General features: G+C 35.0%; 1 protein-coding gene across 1 annotated transcript; it reads right to left on the bottom strand.

The window, feature by feature from the left end:
- Positions 1-1,578: 1,578 nt before the first annotated feature.
- LGSN (lengsin, lens protein with glutamine synthetase domain) lies at positions 1,579-17,352 on the bottom strand. The gene is made up of 4 exons (XM_019613594.2): positions 17,323-17,352; positions 10,462-11,452; positions 4,247-4,425; positions 1,579-2,778 (listed from the first exon to the last, which is right to left on the bottom strand). Exons 1-4 carry the CDS (start codon positions 17,350-17,352, stop codon positions 1,579-1,581), a joined length of 2,400 nt encoding a protein of 799 aa, XP_019469139.2.
- Between the last annotated feature and the right edge of the window lie 2,187 nt (positions 17,353-19,539).

The raw sequence follows: 19,539 nt of genomic DNA, 5'->3' as shown, positions 1-19,539 counted from the left end.
TGATATTGTAAAAAGTTTTCTTTAATACTTTAACTATTTTAAAAGCTTAGGGATTTAGAGCAATGTTCCTTGTAATTCTTCTACATGGCATGGAACTGAAGCCTGGCTCAAACCAATATGTAGAAATAGTAGTCACGACATTACACAGTGTCAAAAGCAGTACCACTTTGTCAATGAATATATAAGTATACAGTCTGATTAAAGCTGCAAAGATTAAAAGATGCTTTATTAATAACAGAAATTTCTCATGCAGAGCCTTGCAGCACCTGACTGCAGCATCCTGGGAAATGAGCACTACCTTATGCAAAGCTAGATGTTTTAAATGTCATCATATTTTTTTTTTCAATTTAAAACACTGCGCAAGTTTAAATTACCAAACTGTAGTGTTTGAGAATTGATATTGGACCTGCAGAATAGTGAATGGTATTTCTAGACAATACTTCAAGTGATTAAATGTTAACAGCACATCTGTCAATAGTTATTGATTTCAATTGAGCAGTACGAAGTATTCATCTTTTCTCCTTACCTTTCTGAAGCAAATGCATGAAAAATTGTTCAAGGATGCGAACAACTTCAAAAATTCATAACTGCTTATTTTGAAAGAAATATTCTTGATGTTATTCCACGGAGTTGGAATTATCTTATTTTTGTTACATTGAAACATTATATTTTTAGGAAACTAGTCAGTTTTCTATTTCAAATAGCGTTGTGACTGATTTAGGTATCTAAGTCACAAAATAACTGAAAGAACATTTGTCAGTTTTACGTGGCATTTCTGGATCTCTCTGGGAAAGGTGAGATCACTTATGTTTTATTTAATCTGCTTTATTTTATAGAAAATTAATGTGAAATATGTATAGAGATCAGAAATCGGATTTTGGAAATCCGATCAGGATTGTATATCAGGATCAGCTTCTATATAAACTTTAAACTTGTTAACATTATTACATTTACAGGAGTTTAATACATGTCCATAGCAATTTCTGGTACAGCTTTGTTTAGCCGGTGTGCCTGCTTTTATGTAAAAATCTTATCACTTTAATATATAAGATACATGCAGTGATGGTCATTAACACATCTTGCCAAGATGAAGAACAAGGAATAGCTATTAAACTGTGCAACTGTTGGAACTAAACAAGAATAAAGGTAAGAAAACATTATGAGCAAAGAAAGTATTTTTTATTTTTTTCTGCCAAGATCTTGTGAAGACTGAGAAACAACCAGAAATAGAAGACAGGACTTGGTAAATAAATACGTTCACAGAGCCCCCCGAAGAGCTTTTTGTGAAGCAAAATAGAAGCTCTTTTCCATTTCACCTTCTCTTTTCTTCTTTCTACCAGCAGGCCTGTTCACTTAAAATGAAAACTAGTATTCTAAAAGCCTGTCAATATTTTTTCATGAATATCAGTTTTCTACTTTGCAGAATGTACAGACTATAAATGAAATTGCTATTTACTATACAAAGAAGGAAATGCAATAAATAAAGCATTAAAACATTTTAAAATATATTTACTAATTTCAAAATATTTGTCTACAGTATATGCGTTTACACAGCATCAGTACAGAAGAGTGCTCCCTCTAAATAAAGTACCCTAGGCATTTATTCCTTTCACTATCCATTTCTTCAGTTTCTAACTCATAATGTTTCATGGCAATGAAATAACTGATGAAAGTTTCACCTAATGCTTCCTTAATGCATGAATCTTTCTCAAGTGCCACAAGAGCATCTTCTAGCTTCAGAGGGACGGATGAAGGTTTCAGATCAGATATGTGGTTTTCTTCCTGGGATGTATCATCATACCTAAGTCCCCTCTTTACTCCATCTAGACCTGCAGCAATAGTAGCTGCAAGTACCAAGTAGGGGTTTGCTGTAGCAGAACTTAATTTATTCTCTATGTGAGTACCTTTTCCACCATGACATTTGACATTAAAGGCACAGCTGTTATCGTTATATGCCCATTTTGCACTTACAGTCTCTTTCGATTCTTTGCTGTATTTTGAATAAGGCTTACGGCAGCTGGTGGTAGGAGCCATCAAGCAGCTAATAGCTGCTGAGTGTGCCAAGAGACCAGATAGCCAATTTTTTCCAATATCTGTGAGCTCCTCGGCTCCATAACCAGCAGAAAACAAATTCTTCTGCCCATTCAGATCCCATAGACTATGTGAGAGAGCCCCTGAATTATAGAATCCCGATTCCGAGAAAAAGCTAGCTATGTAGCTATACTTCTTAGCCACCTCTTTAATGCCTGTTCTAAAGGTGAAGGCACTGTCAGCAGCATCTATGCCAAATGCTGGATGAAAAGTGATCTCCATTTGTCCAGGCCCACTAGAAGAAGAAAAGCTTTCAATGTTGGCCCCAGTACAATACATTCCTTCAATGAGCTCCTGAATGAATGTCTGGTCATGGTTATTTAGTATCGTTGCTGCAGGAAAGGATATTGTCTTCGAATTTACAACCTCAGTAATGCCATAAATACAAAATTCATAAGTGAAGGCAGAGTGTAGAGAGAAGCCGTTGTCCTGAAGCTCTCTCAGCTGCTTCTTGGCAATGTGCCTAGGTGAGGTCATTAGAGGGTTGCCCAGTACAGTGAAAGAATCACATATCACTCTAGCAGTCTGCTCTGTCCAGGGTAGAATTCGAAACGTTGATAAATCAGGGTTCAGAATTATGTCACAATTAAAATTGGTTGCATTTATATAATCTATTTCATTATCCTTAGGATTCAGGGTCAGTTCAAGATAGCTTCTGGGCATGGCAACACCATGAATTGCTTTTTCCTAAACACGGAGCAGAATGACAAATTACCAAATGAGAAAATAACTGAATGGTATTTCTATGTAAGTAAAATTTATAAAACTCTGATTTATAGCAAGAACAGTAGTATTTTTCATAAAAGAACACCTAAAGCACAGCAATCATTAAAGTGAAAGATACTGGCCAATTACTGTGTCGCTATGAACTGGGGCAATCTTGTACAAAATTTGTATGAAAATCCTGGCATCAAGTATCCTGACTGTTTTTTTAATTCCCATTAAGAGATGTAGAAAAAAATATTCAACACTTAGTATTCCTTTGTTGTTTGTTTTTTTTTTTTTTCTTCTTATTGTTTGTACAATATGGGAATCATCAGTCATGTGCAAACTTTGCAAGTCAAACTTTTGTTTATAATTACTTTATGAGGCTTTAGCGTTCTCTGAGCATTTGTTTTACAGAGAGCTAAGTGACCATAAAAGATTCATGATGAAATTCAGGCTGCCGCCTCTCTTTAAATGCCATAACACTTGCCTCACCATTTTTCAAATGCAAAATTAAACCAAAAATTCTCACTTTCTTGTTTTACTGAGTTGGGGAAGAAAAAAAAAACAAAAAAACAAAAAAAAAACATACATTGCATTTTCAAGTGAGAAATTATTCTGTTTCAGTGCTCCCCTCTTAGGCAGCAAATGGGATAAACTCCTAGTTCTACTTTCTCTCTTTAAACAGAGAACTTCCACTTATATAAATGAAATGTAGATAGGACATCTCCAAGCAAGCGCCTTTACAACTTATAACAAAACCACTGGATGATGAAAGCTGCAATTATGTGACTGTCAAGAGAAACCTGGCTCATATTTACATTTTACCTTTATCCTTCCATGGGAAAGGGAACAGAGGAGACAGAATGAACATAAAAAAGGGAAAGCTCAGAGCTGATAAAATATTTCCTAATCAGGTGGAATATTGTTGAAATACTTAAAACTGTAAATAATGGCTTCTCTAAATATGAATGAATGAATCATCAGTATGGAAAATATTGCTATTGAATCATATTTCTCACCTGATTGACAACTATAACATTTCTAATAGCTAAAGACATTTTAATTTACTCATTTTCTTTCTGTTAGTGGTTACAATTTTTTCATTGCAATTTATGATATCCAATAAATCTAAATCTTTATAATTGTGTAGAACTTGAAAAGATAAAGAGACGAGTTTACTAGAAGTGCAAAGAAGAGAAATTACTGGCCCTATTTAATTGGATTATCATTTTTGAGAAACCAAGGGATAGATGATTACAGTGATGAAAAAATGTCCACATTCTTTGGGAACAATAACAAGTGAAAGGAGCGGATAATTTGTTCTAAATTTGAGATTCTGCGTGAACTAGGGAAATATATATATATATATATATATATATATATATATATATAAATTAAGGACAGAGCAATGAAAACACTAGGTGTACCTAGAAACCAGAATACTTACATGAAAAAAGCGAGAAGGAACATTCTTTGATCTTGACACACCATGGAGGTCTATCGATTCAAATCTGACGAATTGTATGCTGTCCCTGGCCATCTGCTGCTTAATAAATTCAATGTGAGAGAACAGGTGAAGGAGGCTTGGGATTCCGAGGCCGTTTATATCAGGTTCTCTGCTGGATGCTATAAGTGAAGAGGAATGTTCATATAAAAAAAAAAATGAACACTGCAATACTAAAAAGTACAGTAATGGCAAACTGATGCAGAGCGTAAAAATAAAACTAAGAAAAAGATATGGATCACAAAACATTTTTGTAAATAAACTGGCATTTTTTTTTTTCCTGAGAATCCATACAAAATCCTGTATTTTTTGGAATAGTCTATAACTTGAATGTTTTTTTGATAAGAAAACACAGGGCTATCAAGCACTGAAGCCAGGGATTTCTGAGAAATATCTCGGTGTGTTTATTGAATGAATTTAGGAGCACAAATAGCAACTGGATAACCTTTTCCCACTGAAAGTTGATTTAATTCAGATTCTGTGTTCCTTTAAACTCTTTTAAAAGTGCATGGATAATGAAATATAATAAAAAGAATATTTATCTACTAAACCTGTCTTTTTTTCTTTAGAGACCTAAGAATAGTAACTTCCTTTCACAAACCTCTTGATCTCTCAGCCTGTTTTTCTTTTGCATATCTATGTATTACTACTACTCAAGTTAAACTATATAAAATATTAATTTCTATTTACTCCCATAAACTTACTAAACCAAAGACAAAAAATATGATATCAATATTTTAAAATAAAATATTTCTTCCTTTGTAGGAGGAAAGTCCTCCATTCTTCTATGGAAACTGAGAATATGACTAGATGAATTTTTTAAAATCACTCAGACCAACAGTAGATCAGAAACAGCTGCCACTTAGCAGCAGCCTTCAAGTGAAAGTCAAAAGTTACATCGCTTATAGAAGGAGCACTCCTAATCTCACCAGTATCAAACTACCACAAATGGGGTAAAATTCCTTTAGTAGAGGACAGCAGACAGATCTTTTTGATCTTTGCATTGGGACAGCTATGACTCCCAGCTGCAAAGCTGCAAGGAGTCCAGCAAAATAGCCCAGCACAAAGCTGTCTGACCATTCCTTCAGAAGTAAGTAAACTTCCACAGTCATAGGCTTTGTGGAAGCTCTGAATGCTGCTGCACCAATCTCCAGCTTTAGATGGCAAGGAGGTTGCTAGGATACTAAAGTAAGGAGACATTAAGTAATAACATTGCTCCCTGAGGAATAAATAACAAGTGAAAGCAAAAACAAAAGTTTAAGTAAATATTAAAGTCAAAGGAAAAACAGTATAAATCAAATAAGTAAAACCAAGAAGAAAAAAAAAAATTGTCACAGACACCTTCTCTCTTTCCTTTCATCTGCTTCAGCTGTGAGCTGCTAATGGAAACAACTTTTTTCTCTGTCCTCCAAAAGCACTGGGGCACTGTGTCCTGTATACATTGAATAAGGAAGTTCTGTTCAATTTTGTGCAACACACTCACACTATTACAGATGCTGACAAGACACAACTAGTGAGCAGGGAATATATGTAAATTAACATTACTTTATGTATGTCATCCAAGAAATGAGGACTTGAATCCCACCTCAGTCATTCCATTTTGCTTTACAACATAAATATTTACTAATAATTGGCAGATTTCATTTCCTTATGAATCTGAGCATCAAGCACCAGTCTATTAGCAGATAATAAACTGTGGCTACTGATCAGATGGATTGAGCTCAGAAAGATTCTGAAGATCTTCCTATGGATTACAACTGGCATCTTCAGCTCCAGGGTAAGAAGCCTGAGGTTTTTGGCTGTAAAAGCAGTGCTAGAGCCTTTATTCTACAAGTGTAACTTCCTGTGCAAAGATGGTATGTATTTCCCTTTCCCATTCAGGGTTTTCATTACAGTTCTGTCACAGGTAGGTCTTAATGTTTTCATATTACTCAAAGTAATATTTGACTGTCAGCCTTAGATATAAGGCTTGCAGATATATCTTATAAAGAAGAAATGTTGCATGTATTATTTACATCTTCTGAACAAACATTTTCTCAGGAAAAAATCTCCATATAATTTATGAAAAACAACTTTAACTCTGACCCAAATAATCCTGTAAATCAGTGTTCCTAGGAGATATAAATAACTTTATAGTAATTTCAAAGTGAAAAATAAATGTGATATATGTTCATAATAATGATAGATGAATTCATTTCAGAATGCAAAGCTACTGATATATGTTATTTAAACATCTAACAAGGTAAGTAATTTTTTTAAGTTATGTATGTGTTGTCTGCAAGCTAAGGTTATTATTTCAATAAATGCATTACTACATCATTAAATTATATGAAATGTCATAAATTAATAGAAAAATTCTAAAGGTGAATATGTGTTAAACAACATTAAGAAAACCAAAACAATTAACTGAAGAAATAAGAATTGTATTTTCAGGTTTGAATTGTTATAATTAGTGATGGATCTTTTTAGATGATGAGGTTAAAATTAATATCGATATTTTAATTTAAATTGGGCTAGACTAAGTCCATGCAACTAGTGATGGAGAAAGTTTGGAAAAGAGTAGTTAGGAAACCAAGAACTTTGTCTTTTCTCAATTCATATAAACTTTATCTAGAGCATCACCTACTATAGATAAGGTAGCAAATAAATAAATGTTAGGCAAACGTAGCAGACATAGATACACAATCTAACAGTCTTACATTCTCATGAGGGAGAACTGTGTTCGCAAGTGTAATTGTTTCCCTGGGACTTTAGAAATAAAGACATCTTCATTTTCAATTCATAAACTCTACTAACAGAAATATATATATTAGTTTCACAAAATGCTCAAATTTAGGTTCAGATTTTCATTTTAAAATTGATTTTTAAATCCAGACTGGCCTTCTTTTATAAAGAAAATTGCTACATGTATGTCACAGTTTCTAGATATTTATATCAAATCAATAGTACACAGAAAAACACTTAATGTTTATTTCTCTGTGGTTCTATCTGTTTTTTCCATGTAAGTTATCACTGAGAAGCAATTGGTATCACTTGTGTTTGTTTTCTAATTACTACAAACTAGTTATTAGTATATATCAATTATCTACACATTTTTAAAAATATATATGAATAATGCAAAACTACAAATACTAACCCAAAAATCTATAAAATATACAAATGATAATATAAAAATGAGTGAGAGCACCATGTGAAATGGAATGCAAGATTATTTAGAGAAAATAAGCCTTTGCACAATGTTCAAGGTAGATTAAACTCTTCTTTAGCACATTGTAGAAGGAGAGGTTGCTGCAGAGAAATAGTAGAGAATCCATTTCAGTTATATTAGGTCTAAACTAATTATTCTGGCAACACTGTAATGCTACTAGAAAGAAAATGGAAGAGTTACTGTCTGAATATACCTCTTTTGCTCACGGCGTTGCAGGATGACTGGCTTACCACCAGATGAGTTGAATCTTACACAAAAGGGGACGTAATGGAGCAGAAATATAGGATCTTATGTTGTATTGATCCAAGGAAAAAAAGTATAATCATAGAGAGTCATACAGCAAGAAGAGATTTCAGCTATTGGTATGAAAGATAGAGGATTTAGGACTTCTGGTTTGCTTTAAAGAAAAATATTTGGGTTTTGAGCCTGTGAGGAAAAAAAAAAAAAAAAAAAAAAAAGATGGTTTGCTCAACAAAAAATAGGGAAAATTGAGGTTTAGAAAGCAGCTAAGCTTCATCTGTGCTATGTCAGAGTTCAAAATGTAGAAAATTAAATGTAAAAAAATATATAGTGAGCTGCAGATGGGGCATAAAGAATGTACATGATGGAATAGCGTGGCTTTGTTTTTTCACTTTAGATAAGCTGCAAGAACAGAACAGATTATACGAGGGCTTGATAGCAATGCCTCCTATTTTATTATGTTGGCCCATGATGGCAGAGGTGGATGTTGGTGGTATGGCAGTAAAGGTTGAACTTTCCCACTAATATTCTACTACGTTTTGTTGCCATGGAACCGGTGGCAACACAGGGGCAGTCTGCCCCTAAATACCGTCAAGATTAGATATCTGAAAATTTGCTATATATGAGGAGTTGTATTTTAGATATATTCAGTGTCAATACATGCTTAGATCCAAGACTTCTGCTCAGGCAGTTCAGTAAATAAAATGTTTAGGATAATATTTTACCAATGTCATCGAAATTAACTAATTAATTAATTATTAGGGGCAAAGACTCATTCAAGGTATCAGAATTCTATCCAAAGCTTTCTTCTCTTCATTTAAGCTACTAAGTATATGCAATGAAGTTGTTTCAAAACACATTTCTACTGGATTAGAAATTACTTCTACAAAAAGATTGTACTTCCGTTTGCTAGAGGAAATATTAAATTGTACGCAACACCTTACAATTTGTTAGGTAAAAGTCAAATGTAATCCAGAGCTCAGATTCCAAAATTTTTGAGTTTGTTTTAGATGAGACAAAGCAGTTTTACCTCATCTCCCTTCAAAGTTAGCCTTCATCTATAGGTCTCTTACAGTTGTTATCACCAGTGACAGAGAATAAATCCAGGTTGCTTCCAGCATTTCAAATCAGCAAGACAAATAATCTAAGTTAACCATGCAGACTTCTTCTATTGATTGGGTAGAAAGAGAAGCCAAATTCCAAAGGCCAATTTCTCAAAAACCTCTAATTACTCTTTGAAGATAGAATTTCTGCCTTTCTCTACTGATAAAGTAATGAGCTTGGATTAGACACTTTAAGTGGCTAAAATCTGGATGAAATCTCCCTGTGGAATCTGCAATTAATCTCTTCAATTCCTTATACTTTTTTAGATGGTGTCATAATGAAGAACAATCATTCCTGTATTTTAAAATGTATTTTCTATTTTTGAAGACAGCAAATGAGAAAACAGTGGTAATCTAAATTTGTCAATGAATTTTGCTAGCCTTTCAGCAAAACAAAAAAAAAAAAGCGACTTTGTAAGGGAACAGCATGCAGAGCAGTGTAAGAAATAATTCTCTGAGCTGCATATTCTAAGAGAAAGGGGTTTGAGCACAAAGTATTTTTTCAGACCTGTTAATTTCTCATTCAGTTCCCTGAATTAGTTTTGATGTACAACCATTCATGGATATCTTGCCTGAATTTGTTCAAACTTGTTAACACAATATGTCAAAAACTGTTCTGTAGCTAACAAAATTAGGTATACGTTCAGATTCTTTACAGATTACCCATAGCCATGCTGCCACCATCTGAAAGCAGAACAAGAGAGCAGGATAACTGAATACTGTTGTATATTAATATTGTCTTGCATTCTGTTGTATAGCTAATGATTGACAAAATATCTTATTAATGAAGATAAAATATTCATATTTCTTTTATCACTGAAATAAAACAGCATCATAAATACCCTGAAAAACTTATAATATTATCTGATGCTCCCAGAAATTTATTAACCTGATATGTGTTCAACTGGCAATTTTTTGTGTTTTTTTTGTCCTTCCTGGAATAGATACAAACCAACTAATTGCTTAAGTTCGTCACATTATTATAGCTTATAGTAGATTTCAATTTGCTGTCCCAGCTAGTCTAGAAGTTTAGTTTTTACTATTCAAAGAAAACACAGCCTATTAGTAGCAATTAATTTACTCTATAAACACTTCCAAAATGAACTTATTGAACATCATGAAGATAAAAGGAAATTCTCTGTGTCATTTTCTTTTTCATATTAGATATTTTGCATTCTAGTCCTCTAATAGGGTTAACAACTGAAAACACCACCTGCACATAGGGCCTATTATTTCCTCTTCTGCAAATGTTAAAAAGGAAATTTTAAGAAGGCCAAGTAACTTCAGAGTCCTACACTGCCTACCAGACCTTTGGGAAATGTTGCCTGTGCTCAGTTTAAATGAGGAAATGTCTCAGTTTTAGTGAACAAGACATAGCCACTTTTGCATGGCAATCTTTGGCAGTTTGGCTTTGTAAAAGCCTTATTAAAAAAAAAAAAAAAAAATGCAGCATAGATGTAGGGTACAACTTCTGATCCATCCCTATCACACAAATGTTGATTTTCTTGTGTTCTAGTTCTGACTAAATTTTGCAACATACAAAACCGCATAAAACAGTAGAAACGTATTCTTTAATAGCACAGCAGGTGATGGTTAAATATCCTTACCAGAGTTGCCTGCAGAAGAGTCAAACAGAATCTCAGGAGCAGAACTTTCAGCACTTGTGGAAGTTTCTGATTGTTTCAGGAATGGCTGATCCAACTCGCCTCCTGCTGGTTGCGGCTGATCAGAACCCGCAGAGCTGAGGACCAGCAGAGGTTTGCTCTGCTGCCCTGCTTCCTCCTTATGAAAACTGTGGTATTTTCGATTCTCTTTTCCAAAATGGACACTAAGCGTCTCAAAGGGCCTGCCTGGTTTTTCAGCTCTGTTCTCCACGGGCTTCAAGTTTTGTTGACCAACAGTGCCACTTGACCCGCCTCTGTAATTGGGCGCATGGGCAGGCAGAGGGCCTTCACTCAGAAGTTTTTTTAGCTCTTGTAGACTTTGTTTAGAAATGCCAGGTGCAAAAGATACTGCAGTGTCACACCCTTGTGTGGTTGCAGTGCTCTCCAGGGAACCCATCTTTGTCAAATGAAACTCGCTGTTTTCTTCAGCCGTCCTGCCCCAGTCCTCTTGTTTATGCTCTGTCTTCTCACTGTCCTCTTCTTCACACACTGTCTCTGTGCATTTAACTTTCTCTGTGTTGCTTGTGGACTGTACACCCATGGACAATTTTGTTTTACCTGGTGTTTCTGTCCCCTCCTGCATTTTTTCTATTGCTATTTTCCCACTGTCAGCATTTTCTGGGATGTCATGTGTTTTGCCAGACATGTCTTCTTTCACACTGCTGGCAAAATGGGAACTGCCTCTGTCCCCTCTGTGGTTTTCTACCAGAGGAAAATTAGTCAGGTTTTGAAGAGAATGATGAAGTGGTGATTCTGAACTAACAATGGTTCCTTGAAGAGGATGAGGATCTGGGATTTTTGAGGTGAGAGATGGCTCAATCTTCTCATTTTCTAATAGAGGAGCATTCTTTGTGGTACTTTTGATTCCCTTTTTCTTTCTGAAACTACATATATTGTTGCCATCAACTTCATCATTGCCAATTCCAGCTGTGTTCTGTAACCAGCAATAAAATATACAGCCAAATAATATGCATGAACGAAACAGAACAGAGAAAGGGAGTACTACCACCAGCTGCTTTTACTTTGTAGCACTTCCAGGACTTCTTGCTAATAGAGATCTTTGTGAATACTTAACTACACTCAGATTAGGCTAGTTGGATAAGATTTTCTCACTGAATTCTTTTTCTTAAGTCTTAGGACAAAGCTGGTGAAAGTACCTTTATAATTTAATTTTCAGGCAGATTTAATAGATTTCAGTTAATAGATTAAAACATACAGTGTGACATCATTTATCAAGCAAATGTGCTCTTTAAATGTGAGGAGAAAAAAGTATTTGTAATAATCACACTTATGTTTATTCTTACGTATGTTAAAATAGCTTTGTTTGTTGTTGTTTTTTTAATAGAGGAAATGTATTGCCCTAAAACATGGAACAGTACGAAGTCTTGTAAGTATGGGAAGTGAAATCTGAAAATAAATCATTTTTAAATGAATTTCACAATTTAATTTGGCTAAATAACCAAACTCCCATGGCAGTAGTCAAATGAGCAAATCCATGTTTAGATGTGTAAGCAAGAAAGAAATAAAAGATTATATTTACTTTTATTTTTGCAATTTATGTGATTTAGTGCTGGGAGCAGATTTTAAAATAGATGTGAAAAAAAAAAAATAGAGATGGTGCAAAGAGGAAGTAGAACAAATAATATGTTTGTATTATCCCAATGAATATCAGTATGTGCCTGAATTGTCTCTTCATTAGTATGATTAATCTGCTGATGACAAGGCAAAGAACAAAGGATAGAAAATAAGAAATAGCAAAGATTTTAATATCACAAATGATTAATTATTTCACAAAATATCAAGGTAGGGATCAAATTCTCCATCTTCTGACATCATAATTATGGTTCTGTGGTACTGTTTAACCAACAAAGAAATCACTCTATATTTGGTCACAAATTGTCATGAATACGTTCTCAAGCATGTATTTAAAACTCAGCAACATGGCCAACAGTTCTTGGCTTGCTTGGGTCAGGCTGGAACTGAGAGCTGTAAAAGCACTGAGAAACAAAGAGGTATCCTCTGTATCATACTATTCTTTACCTTTTCCACATGAGAATAATCTGCACACTCTGCATTTTCTGAATTTCCAGAAGAAAAAATGATCTGCACAAAAGCAGAATACCTGTCTGGTAAGGCAATAGACCCTTCTGGTGGCAAACAAAAACATTTAGAAGAAAAGGAAGCAGCATTTGATATATATATGGAAGGAAACAGTTATGTGGCTTCCATTATTATCATTATTATCTCCATTTTTCTGTGTTATTCTTTACCCATTATGCTATTTTCCATCATTATCCCACTCAACAAGGCATAGAACTTGTTTCTTAAAACAGAGCTTGCAGAAACATTTCCTTCCTCTCTCCTCCTTGCTCTGAATCTTTGCAATGTGTTTTATGTCCCTGTTCATTGCAGGTGAGTCAGACGAGATGATCTTTAAAGATCCCTTCCAGCTCTGAGGATTATATGATTCTATGATTCTAGAAGCATGAGTCACAATATAGCCTTACTGTCTGGTAGTTTATGTGGGTGTCAACAGTCAGAAAAAGTCCAGTACAGTGTGGGAAGCACCTGGGAAATATGACCTAAGAATTTTCTCCTTAATTTATTATTTATAGAACGTTTGTTTTACAGAAGACAGGATAATTAAGTATAGTAGCATCTTGAAAGAATTACGGTACAAGTGAGCTGGAGAGTGATCATGACTTAATTTCATGGAATCATGCTAGGTAGAAAGGAAAAAGAAGTAGTCATGGCATTAACACGGTAAAAGTTCTAATTATTTTTAATGTCATTACCAAATGCTCCTACTTTTTTTTGCTGTGTGGCAGCAGTAACAGGATATCCTAAAGCTACATAAAAGTTTTTTTAGCCATCATTTGTTTTCTTTTTTCTGTTTTCTTTTGTTTTCAAACACTTACTGACATGCTCAGTCAAAAGCCTTGAGACTTTTGAAATTTGTTTCTTTTTCTTAGTTAGTGAATACTCAAGTGGTGATTCAATTATTCTTGCCAGAAATACAAAGTCCAAAATTTATGCAGTGTATGCTGCATTATGCAACAAATTAAAATTTACATTTTCTAAAAGATGTATCTGTTATGAACTGTCATTTATGGGTATTGGTGCTCCACAAGTCCTGACTTCCATCAGGACTTTTTGCTCCAGTGATGCAACTTGTGCTGATCCCCTTGATGTGGGAGATTTGCTTCTGGAAGGGTTTCCATTTTGGTAAAGGTGGACCAGTGCAAGTCCTAGAACAGGCAGGAAGACTAGAGTGGAATAGACATCAATTCCTGTTATGGAAAATTTCAACTCATGCAAATAACAGCTTTACTTGTATTTACTAGATACCTATTCCATTGCTCTGAATGCATAAGAGTCTGCATGTCTGTGACCAACAACAAGAAAATGTCTGTACATTACAGACAGTGCCTCGGGGATACACTCACATATTACAGCCGTGTATTAGAGAACCATGCCAAATAATGAGAACAAGACAATATCCTGCTGTTCAGCTCACATATGATAATGATAGGTGGGAAGTGGAGAGAATACAGGATAGTACAAGCAAGCAGATATTTCAGCCCTTTGTAGATGAGATTGCTAGCTCTACTTAACCCAGCTACCTGCCACTTCTGGCATGCTTTCAGGCTTCCACAGCTGATAGACATTTAATATCTCGTGGCAATGCAAAAGCCATCCATATAAAGCAATTGATCTTAATCAGTTTGCATTCCCTTCTAAGCTTTGTACAAGCACTGAAGTGGAACATTAACTGTATCATGAAATACAGCGCTGTCAAAAGGCAGTTCATCTGTAACCTGCCAATCCGTAGGCCAAGAACATTTGGAAATGTAAAGCGTCTCCTTTGGGAGGAATAATAAGTGCAGAGACTTCTAGTTTGTGGAACAGGTGGAAGTCCAAGACAATTATTGGACATTTGCCTCAAAAGGATTTTATAAATGATTCGAAATATATCTGCAGTGTACTGTGGGACAAATTCAGATGTTGCAAAAGGAAACTTCTATTTTTTCCTACTTTTTCTTCATTCCTGACCTTAGGCAAGGCTGCGAACACTACTGGGGTTTATAAACTTCTCTGAGAAATGTATTGATGAAGAGAGACAGGAAAATGAGAAAAAGGAACTCGCACTATAACATTTGAAAGGAAAAACTGAGGAAAGGAATATGTTTTAAAAAAAAGATTTCCTGTGTAACTGTGGATAAACTAATGTAGAAGAAAACAGTGCAGAAAGAGGAAACAGTGCATCTCTAGCAGTAGCTTTTCTATATGTACATAAGCAACAAGATAATTAATGTGCCTGCTACTGGCTATCCAAAGAAGTGATGCAGCTACTCAGTAGACTGTACTGCAGTATTAATCGCACGTTTGTTTTCACTTTTCTTTCAGATTATTAACAAATTTTAGCTATTATTAATAAGCATTAGGAGGTGAAATTGTGATGATCTTCCTCAGTTGTTGATAAATATTTTTCAAGAATAAAAGATTCATTTTGCAAAGGCCATCAAGACATCAAAATGTGCTGACTAAGATTTAAAAACTGTCGATAACAAAGAAATATATATGCTAAAAACAAAAGTGAAAAAAAAAAACATAAGGTCATTTGAATGTGTTATTTATTTAAACTGCTTCACTTGGATTTTTCTATCACAAAAATCAGAGTTGATAAAGTGAAATGAACTGTTTCCAGACTAATGTCTAGTCTTAAAAAAATCATAAGCTCTTCTTCAAATGATGTCAACAATTGCCTTATTCACATTGAGCATTTTTTGAGATTACTTTCAAAAGTAAACCAACTTCAAAATGCTGAGAAATTTTCTTTGAACCACTTGGGCTGCTACCAGGTTACCCTTTGCAGCTTCTTCTGTTTGGCATGGTCAAGTTTAACTAATGTTTTTATGTGCTAGCAAATCTCAGAAACTAAAAGTCAAGTCTTAAAGAGAGATGTTCCTTAAGACTTTACACAATAGTGTGCATAAAACAAGTACGCCCATGTCCAAGTTTTTTCTCTGTCTTTTCTCCTGGCAGATGGAAAGGGTTGCCCAGCTGCATCCCAGCAATGAAGCAGTGAAGGAGCACAGGCAGCTGGAACTAATTTTTTACTGCTGGGAATTAATGCAGTTTCTCTAGAGCTGCTGGAGCTTCTCAGATTTATACCAGAAGGCCCATGGACTTAGAAAGAGCCACAGGGAACAACCCAGACATTTCCAGGAAGCTACTGTAGGCACGCAGAGGGATTCTGGCTTTTTGCTTGTAGTGATAAAATAGTGTGCACTACTATATGAAGATGCTGGTGGTTTGTAAGCTAGAGATGTGATGATTGCAGTACATCGCCAAGATATTGCTGTAACTAATTTCTCTCTCAGTGACCCTGTTTGATGAAGTGGTTCTCAGGGAGTGATTTACTACTACAGAAACCTCACAGTGAAGGACTTGCAAGTGCATAAATATTAGGTGTGTGTGATTGTTTTGCAGTTAGAGAAGCTATGAAGCACAATCTTATCATAGGTTACAGGAAGATGACAATAACATTAGGAGCACAGGCAGAGTCTCCTTTCTGCTTTGAAACTTGTAAATGCACTCAAGATAATTAATGTCCTTCATGGGAAAATGAATTGAATGAGTTTAGCTCACTTATTTTTACATCGGACTTCTGCCTTTGTCTGCTGTTCCTATCCAAAAGACTTCATACTACACATGCAATTAGTAGTTTTACTTCTCAAGGTCATTGATTCTCTAACTGTTTCAAGGCAGCCTAATACTTGTGGCTAAGTTATTTAAAAGTACTTCCCTTGGACTATGCCACCTGCACCACATAAAAAAAAATTCCCTTAAGTGAGATAGAATCTCAAAATGAAGATCATTTTGGACCAGAAAAGAACACTGGTGGTGTCATCTCCAACTTGCAGCAGTGTAAATGAGATGTAGTAACAGGGTCTATTTAACACATGACTGATTCTTCATCTGGAAGACATTTGCAAGGAAATGGACTTAATGATCTACAAGACTTTTATGTCTAATTTCTGTGACTCATTTCATATGCAAAGATGGCCTAGGAAGCAGTCAGTGACTCAGAGCAGGTGTATCTCTGGCATAAAAAGTATCCATTTCTTCATCCTGATAAAAATTTCTAGTAGCCTTAGGAAGTCTGTCTGCACCATTACTTCTAAGCTATGTTATACCTTTCTAGCATTTTTAATTGAATTTGTATTTTAAATAATTGAATTTGTATATTTCATGTTTTTCAGAAAGAGATCACTTGGACTCTACCCAAAATAACAGGTATTTTTAACTTTATTGAAAGTATTTATTGTAATGCTTGGACAAGAATCAACTTTAAAAAGCACTTATATGAAAACTGAGCATCTCCAACTTCACCCAGGTCAGTAGAATGACTCAAAAGTATCACTTTCTAATTTCAGTCAGTCTCTAATCAACAAACAGTAGTGGTTCCATTCATATTAACGAAGCCAATCTGATTTTCTACAAATATTAATGGGATCAGATTTTTGATCACTACTTCTGTTACTTTTGAAATCTCTTTAAAGAAAGACATGAGAAGGTAAAATGAGCTAGACTTGCTTTCTAAGGTAATTAATTGTTTCAGTTGATCTGTGTCTGCACAATTAGATCTGCTGCAGAATTAGACCATACGCAACACATACAAGTGAATAAAATTGTGTATAAAGCACAACAATGTATTTGCTTGATTTAAAATCTTGAAGCAGGTGCAGAAGTATTTTATATCAGCTTACCTGCTCAGAAATCATTCTGTCAGTCCCTTACCTGCTGAGTGAGATCTCCCTTTCTGTTCATGTCCACTTCATTCTAGTTCAAGTCACCATTAGATATGGCTTGATAAAAGAGTAGTGGAAAGACATCTCATATTTATAGGCACAGACACAAAAAAAAGGTTAGTTAAAACAGAACTGCTGTAATGTTCTTTTCCCAGAAAGCCATTCAAATGACAAACCGTAGAAAGCAGCCCTGATGTGTCATGGCCAGGAGCACTGTTTTCTGGAACACTGTTGAAGTAGTGAACTGACAAATGTACATTATTAGCTGCCTGCCTGCATGGAAACAAATACAACTGAGTATAAAAATGTTTTGCTGCACTTTTGTCCTCCCAAAAGGGTGTGGGTTTTTTTTGTTTGTTTGTTTGTTTTGTTTTGTTTTGTTGTATTCTTTTTTTTTGTCCTGTAGCAAACCATTTTCGTTCTAGAACAGAAGCTATTATTAGGCTCCTTCGATGTAAAACCTACGTGGCATTGTAACAACAGTATGTTATTGGGGCACATGGGTAGGAATTTGAAAGGCACAGTTCACTGCAAGAGCAATGTGCAGTGCTCGACTATCAATCAAGGTGTTTACATGTTGCTAATTAATACTGATAGATCTGGTTTTAGTAGATTTAGGTAGAAGGGTCTTTTTTTGCTCTAAGTCTCTAAAAATATATCGAGGATTAGATAGCTAATTTGTTTTCCTTATGCCTCTTTAGTTGTCAGGTTTAACATGGATTTAAAGGACCATGTTTAACTGATGTTTCATTCATCTAAATTCCTTTAGCTGACATAACATTAGAGGATGAGTGTATGTGCTTACAGCAAGCCCCTGGCAGCTGATTGTTGTTAAGAATCGTGTTAAGCATTGTGTTAATAGGACATTTACTCCTGCAAAATAAAATAAATAATAATAATAATAATAAAAGCTGGTTTGGCAATCTTTCATGTGTTTTAAAAATAAAGTTTTCAATTCATTAAAATTATCCCATACAAATACTGAGTATGGGTTAGGAACTACAGTTCACAAAAATTTCAGGCATCTTCAGTGAACTTTTTAAGTGCTCAAGTCCCAGAAGATGATTCTGAAAATCCTTTTTCGTCTTGGAGGCACTGAAAGGCCAGACATCTTAACTCCGCAATCCAGCTACTCAACTGCTATGGATGTCCTCATCCTAGGCTTCTCCACTTGTCAGAAATCAGAGCAGATCAACAATTCTGTAACTCTGCAAGTTTATCAGTATCCAAGAAATGAGCTTACTTGTAAAAGTTTTAGCACTGTAATGTATTAAAAATGCTTTTGACAGTTTATACTGCTACGAATTCATAGCTAATATTGTTATTAGTAAATCCAGTTCATCAAGTGTATGTACTTGGTAGCTTAATATTCACATAAATACATGTTATTTGTGGCATCAATGGAAAGGGAGCCCTAAGAGAATAAGCCTGTTCTCTGTAGGAGAGGCAGAGATTTACACAAAATGTTCCTTTTCTTTTAGATTATAGCATTGATGTCATGAGTTTACATAATTATTTAATTTAAATATGCTGGACTTCAGCCAATAATTTTCAAATATTAATCTAAAATCCCAGACACTTTGGAATTACAACGCAGAGACCCACAGAATGATCACTTGATATTTTAACTATGGATACTTTGTAGACACTATGATGGGTATGCACTAATGAGAAAGTGGAAACTGCTCATTATCCCATTAGCAGCTCTTCAGTATCTAAAAAAGAGATACAGCCTCACTTATGACAGCTATGGCAGCAGATTAACTGCCAGTTCAGGGAAGCTCTCTACTGGCTAGCTGCCAACTTCTCACTTCATAGTGTTTTAGGATTGTTACTGATTCCAGCTACAGAAGTCAGGGTTTATTTCTTTTCACGTTTTCCAAAGAAGAGATGAAAATAATCACTGCTCGCAATCTCCTCCCATACAAATTGGTTTTCTAGTTGTTTTTTTAGGAAAAACTATTTCTCCAAAAGAGTGGTGTCAGGTTCTGGAAGAGGCTGCCCAGAGAGGTCATGGAGATACCATCCCTGGAGGTGTTCAAGAAACATTTAGATGTTGTTCTGAAGAACATGGTTTAGTGGGAAATATTGGTGATAGGTGGCACAATTGGATTGGAAGTTCTTGGAGGTCTTTTCCAACTTTGGTGATTCCATGATTCCAGAAGGAGAAATTTCTATATCCTCTAATTTTAGGTAGTAGAGAATC

This window comes from Meleagris gallopavo, chromosome 2 (assembly GCF_905368555.1).
Source record: "Meleagris gallopavo chromosome 2, MGAL_WU_HG_1.1, whole genome shotgun sequence".
Classification (NCBI taxonomy): Eukaryota; Metazoa; Chordata; class Aves; order Galliformes; family Phasianidae; genus Meleagris; species Meleagris gallopavo.
This window is presented reverse-complemented; position numbering and strand designations above follow the sequence as displayed.